The sequence below is a fragment of the Gobio gobio genome (genome assembly GCF_949357685.1).
Source record: "Gobio gobio genome assembly, chromosome: 2".
In the NCBI taxonomy this organism is placed as follows: domain Eukaryota; kingdom Metazoa; phylum Chordata; class Actinopteri; order Cypriniformes; family Gobionidae; genus Gobio; species Gobio gobio.
Genome location: NC_137098.1, coordinates 50,257,147 through 50,284,337, shown reverse-complemented (window position 1 = coordinate 50,284,337; position 27,191 = coordinate 50,257,147). Strand labels below are relative to the sequence as shown.

At 39.0% G+C, this 27,191-nt stretch overlaps 3 protein-coding genes across 3 annotated transcripts in view; 1 reads left to right on the top strand and 2 right to left on the bottom strand.

Moving 5' to 3' along the window:
* Positions 1–509: 509 nt before the first annotated feature.
* calca (calcitonin/calcitonin-related polypeptide, alpha) lies at positions 510–3,455 on the bottom strand. Its single transcript, XM_079844099.1, has 3 exons — positions 2,550–3,455; positions 2,004–2,138; positions 510–1,414 (listed from the first exon to the last, which is right to left on the bottom strand). The coding sequence occupies exons 1-3, from the start codon at positions 2,633–2,635 to the stop codon at positions 1,225–1,227; spliced, it is 411 nt and encodes a 136-aa protein (XP_079700225.1). The 5' UTR covers positions 2,636–3,455; the 3' UTR covers positions 510–1,224.
* A 4,947-nt stretch (positions 3,456–8,402) lies between these two features.
* cyp2r1 (cytochrome P450, family 2, subfamily R, polypeptide 1) lies at positions 8,403–13,801 on the top strand. The gene is made up of 5 exons (XM_079844089.1): positions 8,403–8,879; positions 10,377–10,518; positions 11,356–11,985; positions 12,079–12,405; positions 12,505–13,801. Exons 1-5 carry the CDS (start codon positions 8,640–8,642, stop codon positions 12,678–12,680), a joined length of 1,515 nt encoding a protein of 504 aa, XP_079700215.1. The 5' UTR covers positions 8,403–8,639; the 3' UTR covers positions 12,681–13,801.
* Positions 13,802–17,488: 3,687 nt separating this feature from the next.
* pde3b (phosphodiesterase 3B) overlaps positions 17,489–27,191 on the bottom strand; it is a 54,716-nt gene continuing 45,013 nt past the window's right edge. Inside the window, exons 5-16 of the mRNA XM_079844079.1 lie at positions 26,826–26,932; positions 25,670–25,889; positions 25,480–25,571; positions 25,222–25,385; positions 24,515–24,649; positions 24,059–24,170; positions 23,819–23,932; positions 22,500–22,699; positions 22,028–22,231; positions 20,996–21,157; positions 20,666–20,903; positions 17,489–18,220 (exon numbers count right to left, since the gene is read on the bottom strand). Coding sequence (XP_079700205.1) covers positions 17,991–18,220; positions 20,666–20,903; positions 20,996–21,157; positions 22,028–22,231; positions 22,500–22,699; positions 23,819–23,932; positions 24,059–24,170; positions 24,515–24,649; positions 25,222–25,385; positions 25,480–25,571; positions 25,670–25,889; positions 26,826–26,932 — 1,978 coding nt within the window. The 3' untranslated portion in view covers positions 17,489–17,990. The remainder of the gene's footprint in view (positions 18,221–20,665; positions 20,904–20,995; positions 21,158–22,027; positions 22,232–22,499; positions 22,700–23,818; positions 23,933–24,058; positions 24,171–24,514; positions 24,650–25,221; positions 25,386–25,479; positions 25,572–25,669; positions 25,890–26,825; positions 26,933–27,191) is intronic.

Sequence of the window (27,191 nt, the reverse complement as noted above, 5' to 3'; positions counted from 1 at the left end):
GTGTAGATTGGTGACCTGTCGAAAGATTTGATGTTATCATCATTGTATATGACACCAGCAACATACGCATAATAATATGAAAAATTAGGACATTTTTTGTTTTAGCTAGTTTAAACAGAATAAATATTTCTTATTGACTGTACATATAAAGAGGAGTCCACTTCTGAAAAACGTGGATGGAATTATTTCATTTGAGCTATTTTACATTTAAATATTCATTTAACATAAAGTTTGTTTGTTTTAAACTTTTCAAACATCTTCAGCCTTTTGTTTATTTATGGGTTTAAATGATTTTGAACCCCAGATTTTTTAGATGGACTGTATCTGTTATTGGCAGTGCTGCTTCAGTTTGATCGCATAATCATAAAATATCATATTCATGACATCTACATCATTCTAACATAAAACACGGCATGCCTATAATGTCACGACGGAACTGTCTTGATCGCGGTTCACATAAAATCTCTGACACTGAAGACACGTGAGGCTTCAGAACACTATTCACGTACCATTTCACGAAGAGGTTGACTACTCCTGACTGAGCCTCCTTCGTCTGCCGAACGCCTGGGAGCCCACATTAGTGGGGACAAATTTGCTGCTTCCGATTCCCCCCGAGCGGCTCAGGAAATCTGCCAGGCGATGGGTCACACATGTGGCCGTGTTACAGGCTCTCTTCTGTGTCGTGACACTGGAGGGGTAAAAAAAAGAATGTGAATTGAAATGTTCATTTAGAAGAAATAAATAAACATGTTAAAAAAAGTACATCATAAATGTATTAAGTATATTCAATGAACAAAAGAAAAATGTCAGCAGTAATGCATCTTACCTAAAATGGGTACCCTGATTATATGGCATTTATCAAATCAAAATGCTTGTTCATTTCTGAACTTTACACAAACAACAGGCAAAAAAGATCTCCTTCTAAAAATATCTTTATTAGATCAAGAACAAAGTCAAATCACACAAGACAGGAATTTTGTTGTGGGTTAAAAAAAGCTTGTCGTTACGCCCTGTGTACCAATGAGAGCTCCCCGATTTTATGTATCAGTTATATAACCCAAATAGATCCAGTGACTATATGAAATTAGTGGAACAGAGTCTGTCTGAGATTTGCTACTCTGCCAAAGAAAGTAGAAAAAAATGTTCTTTCAAGTCAATCAGGCAAGCAAACTTCCACATGCACTCGCATATCAGGGCCAAGCACGGGTTTACAGCCGCTGCCGATTAGACACGATTGAGCGCCTCTCCGTATCCAGCCAACACATCACTCTCTTCCAGGCTGCGCTTCTTGCCCGGTGTACCAGCTCCTACATTGGTGCGTGGATACGTCTGCAGTTTGTGCAGCTCCTGGGACAGTTTCCCCAGCACGCAAGTGCTGAGGCTGGAGCAGCGCTTGGACACGGCTCTACCCAGGCTGTGAGGAAACAGACCACATGCAGAGAAGCTCATAGACACGTAGACATGCAAAGGCATTCGTTCTGTTCACATACAGGATAGACATGATGACAGGATGCATGTTGACATGCTTCCTCGCACGGCTGCCATTATGGTCTCGTAAAACAAATCATGCTTCAATAATTCATTTCTGTCTTTACTTGAGCATATCATGCAGGCATTTCCTCACATGTTTTCAGATCATGCTTCCGTCCATGCCGTTTGATATACTCCTTTTCATGCATTAAGAGCAAACAGGCATTTACAAATGGTCAATCTCTCATTAATCTGACAGGTACATACAGTTTCATGCAGAGAATAAACTGGCAGAGAACTCTACAGCCTTAATAGAAAAAGAATTCCCCATTTGTGTACAGAATTTCATCACATACCTGTCATTTACAACAAGTACATGTACACCTGACATTAAGGAGGCATTGCTCTCGTGTTGGAGGCATTTCGGGCTTACTTTCTTGAATGTGAGAGAAACAAATCAGTGCACACTCTCTAAATGATTCAACAGATTGCGTTTGGAACGATTCGAGAAATGGACACAATGGGATTTGTACCTGTTTTCCTCAGTAGCTTGTTGTTCCATGTCCTCTGCGGTCATCTGCATGAATTCTTTGACAATTGCGTGAAGCAATCTTCTCGCTTCGTAGTCGGTAAGCGTAGTTCGATCTGGTGATGATTCCAGAGCAGGCCTGCAACGCAATGTCGTCATGATTATCATGTCTTGCAGGACTATACAAATGGTTTGTGTGAGGGCTTCTTTTTTTGTATGATAAAAGCACTTTTTGCTTGCTACATCATATCCTAAACATAATCAAAAACAATCTGCTAAGAGTATGGCACTTAAAAGCTGTCCAGTTGCCAAGTTAAGATTTATCGCCCGATCAATACTGTCGTAAGCAGAGTGGGTTTGGCCGGGATTCATCTGATGTAATCAGAAGACTGATAGTCCATGGTGCCGCAACCTCTAATGAAAACATATGCTCTCTTGCCTTCGTCCGGATGACTTGACCAAAACACCAATTTCACTCTCAAATATATTTAGCCAATTTGAGGAATTATCAAAGGAAAAACACTGCCCTTTAAGCATTTATCAACCTTACCTGGCAGGAGCTGCGTTAGAGCTGTACATCTGGCAAATAATCAGAGCGTAGGCAACAAGGAAAGCGGAGATCTTCAACATAACCATGGTCCCCTGCAGTGAAACATTTCATCATTAGATCATTTAAGAACAGACCAAAAATGATGATGGGGAAAAAAAACCCATCATGGTCAAGCCATCACTTGTGAAAAAGTTGCAAATAGATTTTTAGCAGAAAATTGCTCAAACTTCCCCACCCTTAAACTTCTCTTTTCAATATCATTGGCACATTTGACCGAGCCTAAAAACCAAAAGAATGTTATTTGTAAAGTTCTCCACAGAGTCTCGTTCTCCTGTTTGCTGCAGAAGAATCAGCGCTGGTGCGTCTCCTGCTGTCAAGCGCTATGCTTTAACTGCAGCATTAAAGATATTAGTCTCGTGATTTCCCTTCCAGCAGGACCCTGTGCATTAGTGTAATGAACTGCTGTCTCTGCAGCCACAGCCAGGTCTAAGGAGCCGTCCAATTCTCCTTGAAGAAAAAAAAATCCCTCTCTGTGCAACTACAGAGAGTAATGTATATACCATTAAGCTCTCCCAAACATTTGATTTCTTTTATTATTTACACACGTACAGTATAGATTTATAAAAAGCATAGCACGTTTATTATGTCAAGCCATAAATAGTTGTTACTTACCTTGAGATGTTCAGCTGCGTGCAATAGATAGAGTATAGAAAAGAGTCGTCCCAAAATAGAGGGGATATTTCAACTTGATGAAATTTTGAGTCTGTTGCATTAAGCTACAATACACCTGCCTATATACCCACCATGTGGGTCTCACTATTGACAATGTGGGTGTTTAATGATTCTCCGGCAGCCAACCAGAGCTCACTGCTCCCTCATCCAACCAATCAGATTGTCCTCGGGCTTCTGGAAAATGATAAAGAGTGTGTCACACGAATGACGTCATTCTTCAATCACAAACTGCTCCATTCACAAAAATTCACCAGTGATCAGCAAAATTCAATATCGTTTGGAAAAAAAATGTAAGGGAACTATTTAAAGAAAGTCTATGATCCGTTTTTCCGTTGTGCTCATTCTTAGTGCCAACTATCTATCTATCTATCTATCTATCTATCTATCTATCTATCTATCTATCTATCTATCTATCTATCTATCTATCTATCTATCTATCTATCTATCTATCTATCTATCTATCTATCTATCTATCTATCTATCTATCTATCTATCTATCTATCTATCTATCTCTATGCCTGTCTGTCTGCCTGTGTATCTATCAATCTGTCTGTCTGTCTGTCTGTCTGTCTGTCTGTCTATCTCTATATATGTATGTCTATCTATCTATCTATCTATCTATCTATCTATCTATCTATCTATCTATCTATCTATCTATCTATCTATCTATCTATCTATCTATCTATCTATCTATCTATCTATCTATCTATCTATCTATCTATCTATCTATCTATCTATCTATATGTCTGTCTGTCTGTCTGTCTGTCTGTCTGTCTGTCTGTCTGTCTGTCTGTCTGTCTATCTATCTATCTATCTATCTATCTATCTGTCTATTTACCATGTTGTGCATGTGATATGGCTCTATTACACATATAGAGTTTGTATGATACTTCTATTTCAGCTTAATTCTTCAATTATAATTTTCTAAATTATACTTTTTATAATTGTTCAGAAAACCTTGGGTAAAGCACATACACAAAACAGTTATAAGGGAGCGGGAAGAAAAAACAAATGGATTATGTGTGACATTTTCGTAAATCCATTTCAAATGACGTGCAAGACAAATGTTGAAAGCTGCAAACAAACTCGAATACCCTTTCGCTGTGTATCCTGTAATAATGTGTGTGATCAATTGCAACATTGCGCTTGTCCTTATTTGGGTTTCCGTGATGATGTGACCCTTTGTCAGAATCAAAGAGGTTACGTCTATAACAAGCCCAATTACAGAAGTCTTTGTCTTGAGGCATCATCTGACTCCTCTTCTTTATTGGTTAAGGCCTAATAAACCATTTCCACTAAGAGACAGTGTTTGCGTCACATAGGAACCCCATTAGTCTGGATGAGCCTTTTAGTGCTATCGAACCCAAAGCCGCGCCAATGACGGAATCAGTAAATCTGGGCAACGTGACAGGACCAGGGACCCCCGCTCTGGATGCAAACTACACTTGAACGCGTGATGAACTCCTGCCTAATGAAGGGTCATTTCCGCTAGAGGAACACTTTGCTGAGACTTACCACGTCCATAGTTCAGTGAGTAAGCAAACAAAGTCGAGATTGTTCCTTTACCGCATGAAACTTGGAAGTCAATACTGTAACCTTTCAAATTTGGTCATGCTTTCATCACTCACTCCAGCCGGCCTTCTGTAAGTTATTTCAGAAGACAGATAATCATTTCGTTTCGAAGAAGACAATGTCCTTTTGGATTACGTTTGCATCTATGTGAGACCTGAGTTCGTTTGAGGAACGGCATCTGTAGTGGTTATCATGGTGCAGGAGACATCCGGCACAGCTTTTTTGGTCAGCATGACTGTTTAAACACCTGCAGACGGAACAGAGCAGGGATTAAGTGTGATTTGTAATGACTCTGAGAGGAAAACTAAACACAATCCATAACCCTCTCTGAGACAATGAGTTGCACTAAATGGTCAGCGAGGAGCCAGCACAGTTCATCCTTAGACATTAAGGAAATTAGATTTAATCACCGAGTGTTGCTCATCAATCAACCCTCCTTAGCGAGTTAGAGTTCATCATAATCTCGTCTGTGTGCTTTACTGATCACACACCATCCTTTTATTTAGACTGCATTAACAACCAATGGCATCATCTGACTGGGATTGGCACACTACCAAGTCAGCAAGGACTAACTCAATGAATGACTGAGACACCTCGGATGGGTATTAGCTGGGCCCATTCAAAATTGCTTACTGTATGTGTAACAGCAAAATGCAACATGCAGGGAAATTGTATTTCTGAGCAGCACAGCACCCTCCATTACTAATTACATTTTTGGCCTCGTCTTTTGCTAAAATCACAGCAAAGGATTACTTTTCATAATATGCCGTTGCTCCTTTGAGGCCTCGAATTCCTTTATTGATTCATTTATGTTGACTGACTTTTCCCTCTGCTATACCAAATCCATAATAAGAAGTGTTTGTTATGGAAGGATATATTGAATGTCTAGATGTCCTCATTATATATCACAAACACTGCAGTCTTTGAACAGAATCCTCTGAGACCTGCTGGATTTATCTATCAATACTCACGGAAGGGCTCAGTAGAAAACCTCATAGATAATAAGGCCAAAAGACAAATGTGGAAAATCACTTTTCTACTGAGAAAACCAGGATGATTTATGATCAAATAAGCAGCATCTAATTGCTATAGTTAACACTCTGTCTGATACTTCATTCACACATTCTTTAAAAGTATAAAAACTCGCAGAGGTTGGTATTCCTGAGTTATGGAGAGACATATGCTTTGTTTTCTTTTCAAACTGATTTTCTCAAGACAGCATTTCCTACACAGTTTATAAATACAAGCTCATGCAATTTTTATAGGCTGCAATTAAGATAAAAGGGTTATGCCATTCTGCAGGCATATTCGTCTTTTCCCCCCTGTGGCGCTGTTTATTGATACATGATTTGTTAATTGTTTTATTTATTTTTTATTTTTATTTGGGAATTGCATGTTGTGCACTATGAAAATGTAAATGTTTTTTGTCTTGAATTCAACTGTTGGTTCTGAATTGTTTTTTCTTCTTTGATTAATATGAAAGCAATTTCCTAATTAAATATGCAATACATCACAAAGTTATGACAAATTGAGTTTTAAATATGAAAGATTCTGCAGTGCATGGCCCCATTTAATATTATTTAACCCTTTACATGCTTTTGAATGTGTGCAGTGGTGCAGAAGCATAACGCTTTTGCTTAAGTAATACACCCACATCACCATTACTCACGGATAATAAAAATGATCCCAATTCATATAATATGTGCTGATTAATTAAACTGGGTGCTGTTATAGACTATGGTGACTTGATAAACGTGCTGCGAACTTGCAGGTCTTAAAATAGCAGGGGGAAAAATACTGACATGATTGGAGGGGAGTTTCAAACGGTCAAAGTTTGTAGCACAAATCCTACAGTGTAAACGTGTCTGACCCAAAAACTAGTTCTACTTGGTTTTTCATTTGTCATGAAAAAAAGGAAGAAATATTCTGGGCCAGACGGACCTTTTAAATTTTATTTAGCTAATTTTAAAACTATCGTAAATCTTTAACACTCTGTCGATTTCTTCAGAACTTTAGCCAAACCCACATAAGTGATTAGTGTTAAACCAATTAGTATTTTTGATTTAATAGACCTCACGTTCTCTTCCATTCTTCACGTTTACTCATATCACTTCAGATCTCTGACTCTGCCCTATGAAGCACGTTTGACTAATTTCCTGTCTTCAAAGTTTGTCATTTAGTTTAATGTGCCGGTGCTGACAAACAACCGTTGACTGTCAAAGCATTAGCTCAATTTAGCAGTCAAAGACTGACTGACTGACTGTAGCACGAGCTAGCCAGGGTTGCCAGGTTTTCACAACAAAACCCAACTTATTTTCACGTGAAGTTGTTAAAGGCAGATCGGTTTGCTGCTAAAAGTTGCTAAATGACGGTGTGACGTCATTGCGCTATGACGTCATTACATAATGCAAGGCAAAACTACGTCATTATGTAATGCATGGATATTATTTAAAATGCTATTTAGATTTGTTTGTCAAATAAATTAAATCAATGTGTTAGTTAATATGTACGGACGTGCAAGAAGAAAAAAGTGAATTGTGTGCAAAATTTACTTATTCGTTCCCTTGATTTATAAATCATGCGCACAATTGACTATTTAGTTCCCTCGATTTGCTAAACCGTCCACACAATTTATTGTTCCCTCGATTTATAAATCATGCGCACGATTTAGCCTAGGCTACTAGTTTTTTCCTGCATGCCATGTGCAGGAAATATGCTAGGCTACCTAAATGATCTTCCGGTTTTACAGCGATTTCCACATTTCCACCGCGATCTTAAGGAATTATGAATGAATCGATCGGCCTATTGAGCTAGCTTGTACGTGTGTTGTTTGGATTAGAGTCACTTTCCAGAAGTTGCTAAAAGTTGCCAAATCATTTTTTAAAAATTGCTAAATTTGTTGCTAGGTGCTTTTTGAAGAAAAAAGTCTCTAGGGTAGTCTGAAAAGTTGCTAATAGCAACAAAATTGTTAAGTTGGCAACACTGAACAAAACCCGCCCAATTGGTTTTACCGGTTCCCCGGTTTTTGGCAGGGTTCCCTGCTAAAATTCGCATTCCCGGGCTAAAAACAGCCCATAGTTTTTGTAGTCGGCAATGTAAGAAAAATATATTTTGTTGCCTAATTTGTGGGGACATGCTAAAAAAAATTCTTGATCTTAAGTAGACTTGTTGGACGCAAAACTTAATACAGGACAAGACTTCTTTTGGTCGACTGCTGATTAATGACTCGATTTTTGGAAATTATTCATTATTAGGCTACTTGACTTGGAAAAAGTGTCCTATTAACCTGAATAGCCCCTACAAAAATACTTTTCGCCTGTCACAACCATGACTGGCGCTACGATGTTACCTCAAAGAGAGGGGCACTGAATGATCAATGAAAGAGTCTTTTTTTTTAATGAAAAGATTCAATGAATCAGTCACTAGTTCATAGAAGAGAAGAGGTTTCCACTGTAAAGTCCTATTTTGGTTTGTATGGGTGGGCGTGGCCACATATAGCCTATGTTGCAAGTTACAAAGAAAACCCCGCTTGGAAACCTGTGAACGTCTGCCCTAATGAAAAGAAATCTGTCTAAATTCTCGCGATCAATAGTTCTGACTACCGTTTAATCAAACACAATGCAAGTTAATCCGAAGCGCTCTTTCCGCCAGCCAATCTTAGCCTTTAAGAGGCGGGGATATAGAGCAACATGTGCAAGATGATCTCCTAATACACTGTCTGACAGAGAACGGAGCACTAGAAACTTTTCAGAAAGTTCAGATTATCCAAAAGTGTTTGTCTCTAAAATGGTATCGATTCAACGGTTGACATCTCTGTTCTCTGTGTCTTGGGAGCAGACGCTCATATGTTTGAGCAGTTTGTTCATTACACTCTTCATTTTGCTGGTGATTCGCCAGCTCTTAAAGCAGCGGAGACCCCGAGGGTTTCCCCCTGGACCGACACCTTTACCCATGATAGGGAATATTCTGTCCCTGGCCACCGAGCCTCACGTCTACATGAAGAGGCTGAGTGATATCCACGGACAGGTATGCATGACACTTCACTCTCGATCATCAGTCCTCAATGTCTCTTATTTACTTGCACATAATGTCAAGTTTCCTGCCTTTAACTTGAAACGTTTTTGTTAATATTTTTTGTTGTCACTTTTATGGATTTTATTTTTAAAAAAAGAAGTATTTTATGCATAATATTGTGATGTATCTTACTGTCTTCCTACAATGGAAGCGTCCCATGTGCTTGAGTTTTGCTGCAGAGCTGCTCCAGCCACACACACACACACACACACACACACACACACACACACACACACACACACACACACACACACACACACACACACACACACACACACACACACACACACACACACACACACACACACACACACACACACACACACACACACACACACACACACACACACACACACACACACACACACACACACACACACACACACACACACACACACACACACACACACACACACACACACACACACACACACACACACACACACACACACACACACACACACACACACACACACACACACACACACACACACACACACACACACACACACACACACACACACACACACACACACACACACACACACACACACACACACACACACACACACACACACACACACACACACACACACACACACATATATATAGTGCTGTCAAATCGATGAATCGCGATTAATCACATCCACCAAAATAAAAGTTTGTGCTTACATAATATGTGTGTGAACTGTGTATAATTATTATGTATACATATTATAAATACACTCAAATGCATGTATTTATTTAAGATTGTTTTATATTTACATATAAAATATTTAATGATATCAAATATACACAGTATATACATGCAAATATTTCTTAAATATATACATGAATGAGTGTGTATTTATATATACATAATAGTTATACACAGTACGCACATATATGATGTAAGCACAAACTTTTATTTTGGATGCGATTAATTGTGATTCATCGATTTGACAGCACTTATATACATTTATAAAATAAATGCTTTGTGCCATGTTGGCTAGCCTACTTGTGTGTTGCAAAATAGCCTACTTTTTCTGTAATTGTAGAGATTAATTACAAATGCAGTTACATGCAGGCTTTTTTTTAATTGTTATTAATATAAAACTTCGATAGTTATACACATTTTACTGTTGCTGTCCCTCGTTGAGCTCACAGTCACAGCTGATTGGTCCGTGTTAGTGAATTGGAGCGTTCGTCTTGACGCTCCGCGTCTTGAGAAGTGTAGCCGGGGGTGTTTGAAGGGAACAAAAGAGTATTGCATTTAGCGTTGCATTTTTGGCAGAGCACTGCACCACTCAGTTTTGCAGAATGGCCAAGACATGCTGAGTCAGCGTGCCTTATTCATTTCCTCACCGTATCCATGAGGGTGAATGTAGTGCTCTAATTATACTCCGTTCATTAGTAGAAATATGTTTGGCATAGGAGTGGATTAATGAATATTGCCCTTTTATTATCCAGATTTTCAGTCTAGACCTGGGAGGAATCTCGACTGTTATTCTAAATGGTTATGATGCCATTAAAGAGTGCCTGTATCACCAAAGTGAGGTTTTTGCAGACCGTCCATCCCTCCCTTTATTTCAAAAGATGACAAAAATGGGAGGTAAGTGGTTTCTTATAGAATAATTTATTTTAGAATGTCCTATTTCCTAGAACAGATCACTGCCGAAAAACCTACGTAGTTAAAGGGTAATACAAATTTTAAAGTAAAAATTATGACATTTATGTAGTGTTCCCCCTTATGTCCTTCTAAACTTGTGCAGTTATTTTTCCCCCCCATGGAACAAACAAATGGAGATTAAAAAAAAAAAGTACAAAACACACTATAAAACCATAACCTTTCTATAGTATAGTAATGCACTGTATTCCAAGTCTTCTAAAGCCACAGGATAGCTTGTGTGACCGAAATAAGTCATTAATCACCGATAATGATAACAGGCTGCAGTGCAATTCATTTTCATCTGTGCAACATACAGCTGTCATGAGATTTCAGAATAAAGCATATGGACTATATGGTTTTATGGTGAGTTTTTCTTTGTTCATTACAGTCATGGTCTCTATGAAATGTCTGGGAAATAAAAAAAAAATTCTCCATTTGTTTTTAATGCAGAAAATATAACCGCACACAGGTTTATAACAACATGAGGGAAGTGAATGAAATGGTTTGTCATTTTTATTGAACATTTGGGCGATTCAGAGAAAAGGCTCTGGCACAGTAATGTATGTCAGAGTTGGGGCAATAACTAGAGAACAACGGACAGTCACACATGAGGTTATCACATAATCAGTATCGCAACTCTTGTAAACTGTGTTTAACCCATGAGACTATTACTGTTTAACTAATAATCTCAAGTTAAACATTTAGAATGTTTACCAGATAAACTTTCTTTGTTTCCATTTTTAAACCAACCTCTCTCATCATTGTTTATTCTCTGTCTAGGACTTCTGAACTGCAAATATGGTCGAGGCTGGATTGAACACCACAAACTGGCTGTGAACTGCTTCCGCTACTTTGGCAGTGGTCAGGGAATGTTTGAGAGGATTTCTGAGGAGTGTGGTTTTTTTCTGGATGCCATTGACCAGCACCAGGGAAAGCCCTTTAACCCTAAGCATCTCGTTACCAATGCCGTCTCCAACATCACCAACCACATTATCTTCGGGCAGCGTTTCCCGTACGACGATGGTGATTTTCAGCACATGATTGAGATCTTCAGTGAGAATGTGGAGCTGGCAGCCAGTGGCTGGGCTTTCTTGTACAACGCCTTCCCCTTGATGGAGTACCTGCCATTCGGGAAGCATCAAAAACTGTTCCGGAATGCCAACAAGGTGTACGAATTCCTCCTGCAAATCATCAAGCGCTTCTCACAGGACAGGATTCCGCAGTCGCCGCAACATTACATCGATGCTTACTTGGACGAAATGGAGCAGAGCGCAGCCGATAAAGCGACATCTTTTTCTCAAGATAATCTCATTTTCTCTGTTGGAGAACTCATCATTGCAGGCACAGAGACCACCACAAATTGCCTGCGCTGGGGTATGCTCTACATGGCTCTATATCCTAAGATACAAGGTCGGTGCCCACGAAGCAGTGGTTCTTTTTTTCTCGTTTACAACATTATAATGTCGTTGCACTAATGACGTTATGTTTTTTTTTTCTGTGCAGAGAAGGTCCAAATGGAGATCGATTGCATCCTGAATGGCAGACCACCTGCTCTTGAAGACAAGCAGAGGATGCCATATGTGGACGCAGTGCTGCATGAAGTCCTGCGCCTTTGCAATGTCGTCCCACTGGGCATCTTCCGCGCTACGTCTCAAGATGCGCTGGTGCGTGGCTACACCATCCCCAAGGGCACCATGGTCATCACTAACTTGTACTCGGTGCACTTTGACGAGAAGTACTGGAGCAACCCATCCATCTTCTGCCCAGAGCGGTTCCTTGACTGTAATGGCAAATTTGTCCGGCGTGAAGCATTCCTCCCCTTCTCAATAGGTAAACTGTGAATATTTAGGAAATCAGTAAATCTAAAAGCGTGTCATGTTATTCTTCATTCTAACGTATCCGATCTCCCTGCATTTCGATGGTCTTTAGGTAAGCGGCACTGTCTGGGAGAGCAGTTGGCCAGGCTGGAGATGTTCTTGTTCTTCACCACATTGCTCCAGAGGTTCCACCTTCAGTTCCCCGACGGCTTTATTCCAAGTCTCTCTCCGAAACTGGGCATGACCCTTCAGCCTCAGCCTTACACCATACGTGCCATCAGGAGATAGCAGTAAAACTTCCCCCGTGAGCTCACCTCAGGGGATCCTACCAAGAAACGCGAATGGCAGAGCGATTCCCCCATCTTAAATTCCATCAGGTTTTCAACGGGGAATATTGACCTCTGATATTGACTTGTTAAATTCTCTGAACGTGTCCTCCAAAGTTTCACAGAACCCAGCATGAGAATGATAAGAGTACTCTTACGGAACACATGGCGTACAGAGCAAAGAATGAGCACGTGTGTTACCAAACCAGAACGTACACGAGGGTATCAAGATATAGTGTAGCATGTATCTTTGATTACTTGAATCGAAGAAGTGTACTGTGTAATGACCGAACATTGTGCTTGTCAATATGAGAAGAGCTATGGTGTGAATGATTGACAGGGTTTACCTCTATAATGGTTTGGTGGTCTGTCGTTTTCAGCATTCCTTGAATTCCGCCATTTCTGGAATAGGGCAAGTGTGAAGAGAACCGATGCCTTTCCCAGAAAGTTTAGGAAATGCTTCATGACTCCCGTTGCCGTTGGTTTAATGCCATATATCAGTTCTGCAATAATAGCCGCCTTTTATCTCAGTGGAAAGAGATTATCAAGAAACTTGAGCTGCAATATTTCTGAGGAAAAAATGGTGCTATCGTGAAAAGCTGACTCCAATATACATTTTATAGTGCAATATCATTTGTGCTTTTACTTCATATTTGAAACCGTTTTGTGCTTATGATGAAATAAAACCTGAAAAACTTGTACAAATAAACACAAAATGAACCTTTGTTATGGAAGTTTTAATGTTTTAATGGTGATCCCTAGCTTTTTTTTTTCTGTCTGCAACCTCTCAGCTGTGCTGGAATTTTCCGAAGCCAAGTTATACACCATATAAACCAATCTGGAAGGGGAGTATATAGAGAGAAACTTCAAGATTACCTGAGTGTAGTTTTGTGAATGTGTAATTCTAGCACACTTCAAACATGAATGGTTTTCAATGGCAATTCTTTACTTTTACAAGTGTTTGTTAATTGTGAATCTACAGTATATGTAATACATACTTTTTTTTTTATAGTATATATATTTTCCTTCTCCTGCGGTGCCTTTAGAATCCCCATTTTGTCACATTAAAAACATTTACATGCCAAATAATCTTTTCAGTCTGTTATTTAGGCACCACTTGCACAAGACCGGAAACTCAATTAAAAACTGAGAGTGACGGGTAGGGGCATTGCTGCTTTGGGTAAGCTGTCACAGTGATTCTGTCATCTGAAGAGATAAGGCTGGCCTTTCATACGACCTACACTTGGGGACTCATCATCCGCTGACTGTCATCTTACAGGCAGTTGCTCCCATGAGAACACTTGGGCTTTCATCTGAGCACGAAATAAATAAGCAGCAACCTGCAGCTAGACGATGCTCAGTAGCAGACCCAGATAATGTCAAAACATGTTGCGCCATGGAGATAATAGTGAAGGGCGAAGACATTTTGCTAGTGTCTGGACTTCTCTTAATAGGTGAAAGGTCATGTTCAATGCTTGTTCATTCACTGTGGTGGTGTGATTAAAACCCTGTATGTACCTGGATAATGTGGTTTGCACAAATATTATGATTTTACTATTAATGAGACCAGGGGTTTTCAAACTTTTTGATGACAAGGGCCCCCCAAAAATGTTATCCTCTTGGAATTCCTGAAATATTAAGGTTTTATATTTTCCAAGTATACAAAATAGAAAAACCCTGTCTGAGACAAAAATATCACATGATAAACACATACGTTTTCAAAATTAAATAATTGGCTTTTGTATTGTAAATGTGCAAATTAAAAAAATAAAAAGTAAATATTTTCCAGATAATTTGGCAGCATTGACAAGATAGAGATAAAAATTTTATGTTGATGCTTTCCTGATAGATTGACATAGTATGTAAGATAATTGCAAATGTCTTCGATAAGTATTCAAAATATTTTCCAGATATTTTTTTTTTACTGACAGCACAACTTTTTTTTTGTGAAAAAAGAAACCGATAAACTAAATTCACAGAGATCTATATAATGTTGAAAAGTTTGGGTCTGTTTTGTTTTGTCCTTATTCAGCAAGGATGCATTAAATCGACCAATAGTGCCAATAAAGTCATTTATAATGTCAAAAAAGATTTCTATTTCAAATAAATGCGGTTCTTTTGAACGTTCTATTCATCAAATAATCCTGAAAAAAAATATCGTGTTAAGAAATGTTTCATGAGCATGTAATCAGCATACAACGAAAAAAAAAAAACATTTTCTAGTGTAATAATGTTTTACAATATAACTTTTTTTACTGTATCTTTGATCAAATTAATGCAGCCCTGGTTAGCATAAAGTCTTAAAAATTACTGTCAGGGAGTGCTGTCAATACCTTTACTTAATATCTTAAGTGCACACATTAATTTGACAGCCCGGAAATACATTTTGTGAATTCTTTTTTCTTGTTTTTGCAGGGCCCTTAGCACTCCCCCTCCCATGGACCACCGTTTGAAAACCCCTGACTTAAAACAATCAACTACACATCCGCTCCCATGCATAACACAGAACAAAAAAAAAATGACACAAACAGAAATTAATTGAGAGTAGAACTATTGTTCAGGGATGGTGCTTTTATGACAGCTATAAATAATAACAAAAAAGTCAATTCTCCCCCACAACCCTGAAAAGGCTGAATGGTTACATCGGACATTGCTATCTAAATGCTACATAAAAAAGTAAATGCCATCATAAAAGGTACTGATGACAGGAACGTCGGAGGTTACCATGTTGCGAGTGCCCCACAGTGAGATACCACAGTCCGCTCTGACGGTCGAGCAAGTGGTCAACACGAGGGGATGGGGGCGCTGTGACGCACTGATCTGTCGAGGGGAGAGGGGGGGGGTGTTGGGTGGTACAAACTGAGCCACTCTGGAGTCCCAGAACTAAGAAATTATGAACACACAGTCTGGATAGAGAGAGAGAGAGAGAGAGAAAGAGAGAGAAAGAGAGAGAAAGAGAGAGAAGCACCACAAGCTGCTTTGGGTGCACACAAATCCCCAACACAGAACACACCCTGAGCACAGGCCAAAAAAGTGACTAATGAACAAACCCACAAATGGAGACAGAGACATTTAGGCATCCGGCATCGCCGATACAAGCTCGGCGAGCTTTGGAAATAAGGGGTGTTCGGCAAAGAGTGGTTATGGGTAGGAACAAAAGACAGTGCACCCAAAATAAACAACTAACAAACTGAAAAACACAACACCCAAACACATCCACATCTGTAAATAGCATTAGATTTTTTTAAAAACTCCTGAAACAAGATGATAATTACATGGTCTCAATGTACAATATATGTCAGCTGTATGTAGAAAACAGACGCATTGTTGATTAATTAAAAAATATATAATATAATATATATATATTTATATATGCAAGTATTCTTTCTGTGCAGAGGTTAAACACTTGTTTGGTAGTAAAATGTGCACATTTATATCTTTTTTGACTCTTAAATATACTAGCTTGATTTACACTGCCTACTTGAGAACTTTCCTCTACAGAGACAAAGTGAGTTTTGTCGAGGTGAGGCAGACCGCGAGAGAAAGAGACCCAGAGCCGGTTAGTCTCCACCTCCCCGTCCTCCCCTCATTATTCTAGTGGAATGCCTAGAGTTCTTGCTTCAGACAAAAAATATAGAACTATTAGTATTAAACCTGCCTCATGGTGAAGAATAAGAAAATACGAAAGAAAAAAAAAAGAACAGCTTACAAAGTGAAACCCTGGATTACTTGAAAATGGAAAAACTGGCCAGATTATGTGTTTGGCAATAATTCGAGTAAGTACAAGCATGTGTCCGTATGTTCAAATAATGCCAAACGTGAAGTAACCCCAAAGCAATGTTTAGTCTACGACTTGCATGCTAAGTCAAACATTCCCGGGGGTCTTTGGAAATAATAAACATGGATAAATTGGTCTGGAGCAGCTGATAAGCACAGGGGTTAATACGAAGGACACCGCACTTTGAGGGAACATCTCTTTTTGTTAACGACTTTCAAGTTATTCATACAAAAAATAGAATTTTTTTCTGTCCCGCCTCTGAAAAGAATGCTCGACGTGCAAGCTGAAATTTCAGAATTAAATTGTCGCAAAAAACAAGGATCGATACTTCACATGAATCCTGAGTAACCGTGAAAAAATATATCTATTCAAACGTAAAAAAGGAGAAATGTCCCTTCATCTGAACAGCATTCCTGTCCCATTTGCTGTGCTTTTAAACACAGACAGACTTTACAGAGAAGATTCAACGGTTGGCAACTCAGCGTTCCTGAAGAGGAAAGGGAGCGGGGGGGAAAAAACACAACAAATGAAATGAAAGAATGAAAACTACCTTACAAACAACAAAGGCAAACCAAAAAAAAATGCAGGAAAGTGATCAACATGAATAAAAAGCATCCAAAACGATGCAGAAGTCAGGTCATTTTTCAGTCAAAAATGTCAGCATTTCCACTTGTCCTAGTGACTCTGTTCAGTAATACAGTGTTTTATGTCGCCAGCATGAATTGGGGACTGCACATACAGTGCAGCGTACATAGCCCATTTTCTGGACCACAAGAAAAATAAAAACAAACTATATATATATATATATATATATATATATATATATATATATATATATATATATATATATATATATATATATATATATATATATATATATATATATATATATATATATATATATATATTTAAAGTTCAGACAGGCACATTTTGAGTTATGCTTCCTGACACTGAGCCTGAAGAGGCATCAGTTGTAGTCTTTTTATGTTTTTGAACTGTTCGCTTTGGTAACGGGTGTCAATTATGTCATTGTCTCTTTTCTTTTTTCCAGAGTCTTCTTCGTGTCCTATTTGACTTAAGTACCTACGGGAGAGATAAGAGCTCTACGTTGAAGGCAGCATCACAGCCAGGTAACCATGGATGACATGATTCTCCCCTGCCTGTTTTCTTCTCTGTCTTGTTTTAATCTCATAACACGATTCTGCGTCTTCAAAGCTCTGTTCGTTCTCCGCTGATTCTCCATGGGGTGAAAGTGCATAGGAGTGGGGTTCCCACCAAAGGGTCCTCTCACAGTAGTAAGGCCTTTTTTTAACACAATGTGAACTGCATTAGCTTCAGAGTGTCGGCACAGTGACGAATTTCAGCACGGGGAGATCCGCTAGGGTCTTCCTCTGGGTGTCAATGTGTGTGTTTGTGTAGGTGAAGGAGAGGGAGGGGTCGTTCACCTCCGCTTAAGCCACACAATGAGCTTCATTTCTTGACCTTCTCCTTTTGCTACTGCCTTTCCTCCTCCTCGGCCTCCTCTTGAATGACCTGAATGTCATCGGAGGAAGAGGTGGATGGAGGAAGGCTGGGGCTTTCGGATTGCTGCTGCTGCTGCTGCTGCTGAGTCTCCAGCTCTTTGGCCTTCTCCTCTTCTTCGATGGTTTTCTTCCATACCTTGTGGTTCTCTGTTAAGTGCTGCATGATGTTGCAGAACAACCGACGTTGACCCTTCCTCCTCTCTGTAAGGAAAACACACAATTAGTGTGTGCAACTTCTAAAAAAGGCCTCTCCTTATTACAGATTCTACAAGGGCTATGTAAACTTATGAGCAGTGTTGGTGAAAAAGTTACTTCTAAAAGTAATGCGTTGCAATATTGTGTAACTTGCTAAAAAGTATTTTCACTTCGTTACTTTTTATGGAAAATATTGCATTGTGTTACTTTTGTGTTACTTGTTCTAACCTGGGCTGGTGATAAAAAGTAACAAAAGTTCTATTTTTGGCAAAAAGGCCCTTTCACACCAAAAGTGAAATGAATAAGGTCATTTTTGCTTATTGGTATGGTTGAATTGGACTGAGATTAAATATGTTTAATCTATAAATTTAGATTAAATATGTTAAGTATTTTGTATTATTTCAAATATTTAATCTGTTTTTGAGCAAGTGAGATGAGTAAATGCCTGCTCACATTTAGTCTAGAACTACAATAATCGTCATGTTTACACAGCGCCTTTGCACTTACTCCTGATTTCTCTCAACATGGGGACAGAAGAGCTGTCAGTCAACAAATGGGAAAACAAAGTAGCTTGCATTACTTATATGAAAAAGTAACTTTTTGCCAACTTGATTCTACGCTCCGTAAATTCATCTGGCACGGTAAACAACCCAGACTTAAATATGAAACACTGTAGCGTACAAAACATAATGGGGGTTTAGCGCTTCCGAATTTTGAATTGTACCATAGGGCCTTTCAATTAAAATGCATTAAGGTTTGGCTCACTTTCCGGGGGTCCTTGGAGAGAGATAGAAGAGAGCTTAGCAGGCAAATACAGGTTACAAGACATTCTGTTCTCTGGGTTGAACAGCAAACAATGTATGAAAGCACTTGTTCCAATCATTGCCAACACAATAGTTAACTTTAAACTGGTGGAAAAATGCATTCATCACTTTCATTTGGCACACCAAGACAATTTTGGTCCTAAATCCATGTTAACCTTTCAACCTTTAACCTTTTCTCACCAACTGTGTGAGCGGTATGGAACAGAACCCTCTTCCCTCTTTTGGATCTGCACCTCAGGTTGGCTGTAAAGGCCTTAGGGGGGAACTGCTCTGTAATGAACCCCTCTGTAATACAACTAAATAGCGATTCTACATTGCCCTTCTTTAAGCTGCACAAAATGGTTTGGCTTGCCAGTCTGACAAATAGCACTGGCTCCCTGGATATTTAGTTGACACAACTCCGGGACATTATAATGCTGGAAATATCCATGGCTAGGGTGAATTTTGCACAAATCTCTACATTAAAGATCTGGGGGCATATTACAGAAACGTTCTATCTTAGGTCTTAACTTAAGATATGATAAGTTCATTTAGTTAATTTTTCACATTTTTCATTACAGAAGCAAATCTTAACTTGATTTAGGATTCTTATCCTATCTTACAAAATCTCATTTTATCTGTAGTTAGGAAATCTTAAACCATTCCATCGAGTTCGGTAATCAACTCAAGTCAGGTCTGTTACCAAGCAACTAACAATGCACAAACTGCTTCTGAGGTAAACCTAAAATCAAAATGGAGAAACAACGGCGTGCTTTTAATTTAAGTGTGGCAGAGATAAAATTTTTGATGAACTCAGTTGAAAAGGTAAAGCAATTTTAATGGTCGACCACTCCTTTGCCCTTGGAAACCGAATGTAGGTAGGCGCTAAAGCACTGATTGCCCTGGCCACTTCTGTAAGATTTTTGGATATGCCAGATTGTGAAATTTTTGCTACAGAAGCGACCTCACTTTGAAAATTGCCTTTTACAAAAAAAAAAAAAAACTTAAGGCGTTAGTGACTTGAAGAATAACTGGTAATGCTCCGTGATGGCTCATTGGCCTCTGTAATGTTGGTCGCAATTCTTCAACTAACTCCAAAATCATGTGTCGTGGGAGTTTGTAATTATTTACGAGTATTTTATCAGCACATCCTCTGGGTCCTCCAAAAAGTCTCTCCACCATCAAACGTCGCTGCTCTTTGACTTGTATAATTAATAAATGTAACGCCATTCTCGAAAAAGGCTTTTGTACTGTGATGTTTACCGTTAGATTTCTAAACGATTTGAAGTTAGGACACCAGTGGGGTTGTCCTAAAGTTAAGACAGCTTTTTTGTCCAGTTAGGAGGCTTCTGTAATACCCGTTTCCTATCCCTAGTTAAGTTAAGATGCACTTAAGAAATGTCATTCTGTAATAGCTTTTGTCCTAAATGAGGAATTGCCATGGTTACCAAACAGATAAGATAGGATTCTAGAGTTAAAATCTTTCTGTAATACACCCCCTGGACTATATCTGCTGAGAAGATTTCCAATTATATTGTACATTACAATGACCAGGACTCATTTTTGTATCCCTGTAATTTATATTTCATAATTCCTGTGACTTGCATTACCCCCAACACTGCTTATGAGCACAAGTGTATAGCCATACTTGGTTCAAGATCCTCGTCCAGCTCTTCATCCTCTGTTTCAATGTCTTCTGTCTCCTCTTCATCGTCAGAGCCTTCCTCGTCAATCCAGTATCCCGGCAGCAGGCCTGCAGCATCATAGGAGTTACAAAGAGGCCCAACGATGTGCGTGATAAAAGACTCCTGCAGCTTTGCTAACTGTGGTGCCGAGCGGTCCATGAAAGGACTGATGGGTAATCCTAGATTGGCTTCCTCGTCACCCTATAAAGGCAGAAATGCAAAAATGCACACGTGTTGAACTCATGTTGCCGCAGTTGAAGTTGTGAACATTATCTAAAGTGAATAGGACATACCTGCTCATAAAACTCATTGACGATACCCTCTGTCCATTTGAGGTGAAGGCTGCGGTCTTTGGCTGGCCCATTGATATCTGCCAGCTTAATGCACACTTGGCACACTAACAACCTGTCATTTTCATTAGTCCAGTCGATGCCTGGACTATTCACATCATTAACCTGAAAAGACAAAAATATCAATCAGAGGATTAACCACAAGAAAGCACCATTTTCTGCAGTAGGCAATTAAGATTTTTTTTTAAGTCTCTTAAACTCACCAAGGCTGCATTTATTTAATTAAAAATACAGTAAAAAGTAATATTGTGAAAAATTACTACCATTTAAAATAATTGTTTTCTATTTGAATATATTTTCAAATTAATTTAAATTATTTTTCAGCAGCCATTAATCCAGAAATGAAATAATTTGGTGCTCAAGAAAAATGTCTTATTATAAACAATATTCAAATGTTTTTGCTTAATATTTTTGTGTAAACCATGTTACACTACCATTCAAAAGCTTGGATTTAAAAAAAGAAAAATAAATTAATACTTTATTCAGTAAGGATGCATTAAATTGATCAAAAGTAACAAGACAATAAAGACATTTAAACTGTCACAAAATATTTCTGTTTAAAAAAATGCTGTTCTTTTGAACTTTCTATTCATCAAAGTATACTGAAAAAAATTAATCATGGATTCCACAAAATATTAATAATCAAAAATAAGCTGTTTTCAACATTGATAATAATAAGATTTTTCCTGTTTTTGACGGTTACTGACTAGAGTGTGCATTTCATTCTACTAGTTTAGGCCTTTTCAATGACAGATGGCTATCTGATCTGTCTGATGATTTTACCATTATGATTATGAGTTGTTCTGATCCCCTATATATATTCTACATTTTTTCACACATATTTTGTGTCAAGTGAGTTAATTAGTTAGCTGCTACAGTTAAACAGGTTAAAATGCAAAACATAAATTGTATTTATTGGTATTGTGCAATAAATCAGTGCAATCAGTGACCCATCAGTGCACCCCTACTACCGACCTTGGAATTAAACTCTGCTAGGAAGTCAAAGTGCTTCTTCAGGTCTGTAGCAAGGATGGCCTCGATCACAAGGAACCGAAAGCGCTTAAACTCAACGTGGTCCAAGCTGCACAGGAAGTTGAACTCAGGCTGGGAAAGAAACAGGCTCCAGGCAGAGGCTGCATGGTGGTTCTCCAAAACTGAACGGTCATTATATAACACCGCCTGTATGAGAGAGAGATTGTGTGTGTGTGCGTGTGTGTGTGTGTGTGGGGGGGGGGGTTGAAAGAAAGAAAGAAGAAGAGAGAAACCGTGTGCATGAGTCAAGAAGTTCCATGCTCTGATTACAAAATCATAGGCTTCTGATAAAAGATGGGCTGTCTTCACTTCTTGACACAACAGTGTGAAAACTAGATCGATAGCCAAAACTGTGTTCATGAGCTATTCAGAACTAAATTAAACCTTCAATTTTTGGGCATTGTTCTTTACTAACCTGAGGAGCGTTAGTGGCTACGAGAAAGGCATTTGTGCGACCAGGGTGATCATAGTCATGCATAGCAGCTGCTACATATAGTGCCATGAGTTCCAGCGCAGGGACATTCCAGGCCAGACAGCCATAACTGTCATCCGAAAACGAGGAGCTTTTGGACGTGGCATATGCCACCCTACCTGGGGAAATTCCACTGTCCGAATCTAATAAAAACAAAGAGTGACCATGTAAAACCAGTGATGAAACACGATTACACATCCATTCCAGGTGACAGTCCATTCCAAAATCAATACAGCATCCTACATAATCACCTAGCTGACCCACGCAGCTTGTTTTTTTTTTCCTAAAAATGTGAATTAGCCGATAATATACATTTTGAATGATGAAAAATTATCATGTGATTATAATAATCCAATAATAATAATGAAAACTAAAATCCATTTCTTTAATGCTGTAAGTGAATTTAAACAATCATAACATTATAATATACAGCAATGGAAATTCAAATATAATATACAGCAATTGAAACTATATGACTACATGAATATAATACTATATATAAACTATATAAAGCACAAAAAAAAGAAACAGGTCAGTTTAGAAATGTTCTAAGATTTTTTGGGGTACATAAGCCTTAAAACGTCACTAACAAAATAAGAGAATCAAACACCGCCAAGAGACTGCAATGAAGCTGACTGTTTTTACAGCAAACCAAATCATACTCCTCCATCTCTTTCCCAAAGATTTTGGAATATTTTGTAAGTCTGTACTTGAGCCAGCTAGTGAAGTCACTGGTCTCAGTGTGATTCAACACCTCTGCCTGCCAGAGATGGCTGCTGCGTGGAACAGCAGCAGAGTGAGTCAGAGTGAACTCCATTTGAGAAATTACAAGGGCCATCAGCAGACTTAAAATAAGCCTCGGACATGCTGAGCCAGCAGCCACCTCAGATCTCAAATCGCAACAGACAATCTCTTATCGGACAGCATTTGCGCCGCTGGCTGGAATAACGAAGACAGAGCTTCGGTGACGGCCTCTAATTTATTTCCGATGGATCAGGAGCTATGCTAAATATAATTAGAGACATGACTGAGGATACAGATGCTCTAACCTCAATCTGTCCATCATGTACTCTTTATTAAAGTTTTATCCAGTACCTTATCCAAGGGCACAATGATGGTAGACCATGAATCGGCCATTGTGGGATTTGAACCTACAACCGCTCAGATACCAGTCCACTATACCACCCCGCTTCAGTAACGCCCACTTATCTCAAAGTTTCTTGAAGGCAAAACTATAATAGAGTATGAGAGCACAGATGTACCTGTATCACTTCCTGTGACATGCTCATTATGGATCTGCTGAAAGCCTGGGATTGGCCGGGTGGTAAGATACCACACTGCATGAAGGACGTCGGTGGCATGGACACGGTTGTGATCTGAGTGGAGAACAGATCAAACAGCACATTAACGCTTCACTGTGTGGTCCAATTTGAGAAATACTGGAACAATTCTAACCCAGTTTTCAAGTTTAACTTCAACCATATATATTTTTTTATTCTCACAGGGAATATCACGATATCCGTTCTCCAGAGCGCAAAAGTACGTCATGAATTCCCGCACAGGGATTTTGAAGATTTCGAACAGACCCGTGTCCCGGAACAAAGTGTACGCCACCTGAGAGAATGTAACAAACAGAACTTCATTAAGACAAGACAAGCAGTGAGCCATCGCGTCCCTGCAGATTCATGTTTATTGGCACAGAGTACTGAGAGAGACCTTTAGCATTACATTCAGCTAAATCTATGAAATGCCATTCACACCAGATCAGACAATAAAAGTGTATTTAACTAAACGGGAATGGTTTTAATGAGCTAAAAGAGAACCATGTTTTCGACCAAAGTAATGAAAAAACTCACTAATTTCACTAATGTTGATTTCCAGAAATCAGGAATTTCATTAGCAATAGTCATTGTCAATAGTAATGCTGGACTTAATACTTGGAGTTACAAAGCACTAACATAGCTGAGAATCCTGCCAGTCTTCCCTCCCGTAATGTCCATCAGCTCAAAGATTTGGAAGTTCCAGGTGTTGATCTTTTCCATGAGGGCTTCATGCTCCACCAGCATAGAGTCCAACCTGAACTCCTCGTCTCCCTGCCAGAGATCAATCACAGTCAGCAGACAGAAGGTAAAAGGTTTTGCAGTAATCTCAGCTTAGTCTTACAGAAAAAGTCATGCCTGGCCACTTTTCCAGAGGAGATAACGAAAATATTTTACTAAGTCAGCTAAATTGATGTTGTCCTCACACACTCTTACTGTAGATCCCTTTGTGCAGAACAATAAACCAAGGGTTTGAGATCCACTCAAGAGCCACAGCCATAAATCCAGCAACCACATAACAATGCAAAAGCATGGGAATGCAAATAAGCACTCTGCTTCTAAACTCCACTAGGCTTGTTCAACAGCTGGCCACTTTAACAACTGCCAGATTGGCCAATAAAAGGAGTGGGAGAGCGGTAGAATCGAGATGAGGGCATTTCAGGTTACGTGAAAGAAAAGCTCTTCTCTTGCGGGGCTTTCTGAGGCAAAACAGCACTTCATAAATTAAAATTACTTGTCCACAAGCAACACTGGATATTGATTTCAGTTCCTGAGGCAATGTTTTAGACATTAATATAATGAAACCATGTGGGGATAAAGTGTAGTTCAGCGAGTGTGCGCTCTACCTCAGGGTCCAGTGAGTACTGCTCTGTACTGGAGGTCTGTTCCTCTTCCTCGGGCTGGCTATTTAGCTTTCCCCCCGCTGTGTCTGGACTCTTTTCCTCCTGAGACTCAGCCTCCATGCTCTCCTCTCGGATCAGGTTTTCTCCACCATAATCTACTCCTTCAGCTAAGCAAGCAAGCAAAAGCATCATTTTGAGGATGGACTCAAGAATGACTCTGTTGTGAGAAATTATGTTTGTTGTATAGCTTAATAACTTTACCTGATCGTGTTCTTTGCATCTCATTGACTACTGGGTGATGACCCTCACCCACTTCCACACTGGCCACACCTTTCAGCATCTGTCGGCCACAACTAAAAAAAAATACAATTCATTATTTCTCGTATAAGGTACAGCTTAATTGGTCTATTCCTTTGAGAGAAGAGGAAAAGGGTTCTAGAATTTAAAGTACCTAGTGCACAAGGGGGCCGAGACAGGACCTCGATACTGTTGCTGGAAATCGGGTGAGCTCAGCGTGTAGCCCAGCGGTTTGTGCAGGTTGACGCTGGGCTTGGTGAGGAAATCAGCGGTGTCTGGGAACTCCACCGGAGAGCGTGTGACCAGAGACAAGCCAGAAGCAGCAGGGGAACTGTGACTCGGGGAACTGACAGGACTCAGGCTGGGAGAAGCACCTATATAAATCAAAATCAAAATCTATTAAAAAAAATCATATTTAATTAATACAAAAAGAATCAGATACACTCCTGCTATTATGAACATATTTTCAATTTCAGAGTTAAAATCGTTTCATATTTTTGTGGGCTTTAAAGGGATAGTTCACCCAAAAAAATTTAAATTATGTCATGATTTCCTCACCCTTATGTTGTTCCAACCCTGTACGAGATATTTTGAAGATTGTTGGTAATCGGACAGGTGACGGTAGCCATTGATCTCAATTGATATATATATTTTTTCCTGCTATGGAAGTCAGTAGCTACCATCAACTGTCTGATTACAATCTTAAAAATATCTTCTTTTTAGTGAAACAACATAAGGGTGAGTAAATGATGAGACAGAGGTGTCATTTTTGGGTGAACTATCCCTTAGTCATGGGTGGTGTAATTGTACAGAGACTGCTAAGGTCTGTAAAGGTCTCATTAACATCCTGAATCATACTGAAATTCTTGAAAAAGAAATGTTGGCAATAATCTATTATTATTGCTTGTCTGTCCAATTAAATAAGTGCGGTGTAATCAACATACTGTACATGTAGCCATTTTGTTGTCCTGCAACAAGAAAACAAGTAGGAAGGACCCCTTTAGGCCCTCGCGCATGTGTTTTTGGGTCATTATACATACATATACCTTGAAAAATAGGATTGATTTTATAAATTATAATAAAAACTAATAAAATAAAGTGAAACATGAAAAAAAGATTAGATTTCTAAGAACTTGGCTCAAGTGTTGTCTACTAGATTTGTTTTTAACATCTACTAGTTTGTCATTTGCCAAAATAAGGAGATAGCTGTTGCAGTAAAGCCATTCAAATCAGCCTGACTAATCGCTTTTTACATTTTTCACAAAATATTATATGAAGGGAAGGATATTTCACTCTTGATTGGTGCTGACCTGGTCGTCTGGGTACAGTGTGGCCGTAGGAGAGGGTGACGGAGGACGATCTCTGTTTAGGAATAGTCAGCAAGTTGCTGTTGGGCCCATTAGAAACATAACTCGGGCTGTAAGGTAAAAAAGAAGAACAATATAAGTCACCTATATTTAGGCCCAGTGCTAATTTTGGGAGAAAATCTGTGCAATTAATCTTAATATTGCAAAATGTGTTAAAAACAAAGCTGAGATTATTACACTTTCATTGAGACCTGAAGCACAATTCATTGATTTAATCAAAATATTTAATAAAAGGGCAATGCAAAAGACAACAGATGTCAGTTTACTTTGGATTAAGTTTCTTTTAGGGATTCTCAAACCAGCTGCTGA

Coding starts and splice junctions, on each gene's coding strand:
- calca (XM_079844099.1), bottom strand. CDS start 2,635: ATGGTTATGTTGAAGATCTCCGCTTTCCTTGTTGCCTACGCTCTGATT. Junction 2,139..2,549: donor TCTAACGCAGCTCCTGCCAG/GTAAGGTTGATA, acceptor ATTGCGTTGCAG/GCCTGCTCTGGAATCATCAC. Junction 1,415..2,003: donor CAAGCTACTGAGGAAAACAG/GTACAAATCCCA, acceptor GTTTCCTCACAG/CCTGGGTAGAGCCGTGTCCA.
- cyp2r1 (XM_079844089.1), top strand. CDS start 8,640: ATGGTATCGATTCAACGGTTGACATCTCTGTTCTCTGTGTCTTGGGAG. Junction 8,880..10,376: donor TGAGTGATATCCACGGACAG/GTATGCATGACA, acceptor TTTATTATCCAG/ATTTTCAGTCTAGACCTGGG. Junction 12,406..12,504: donor ATTCCTCCCCTTCTCAATAG/GTAAACTGTGAA, acceptor GATGGTCTTTAG/GTAAGCGGCACTGTCTGGGA.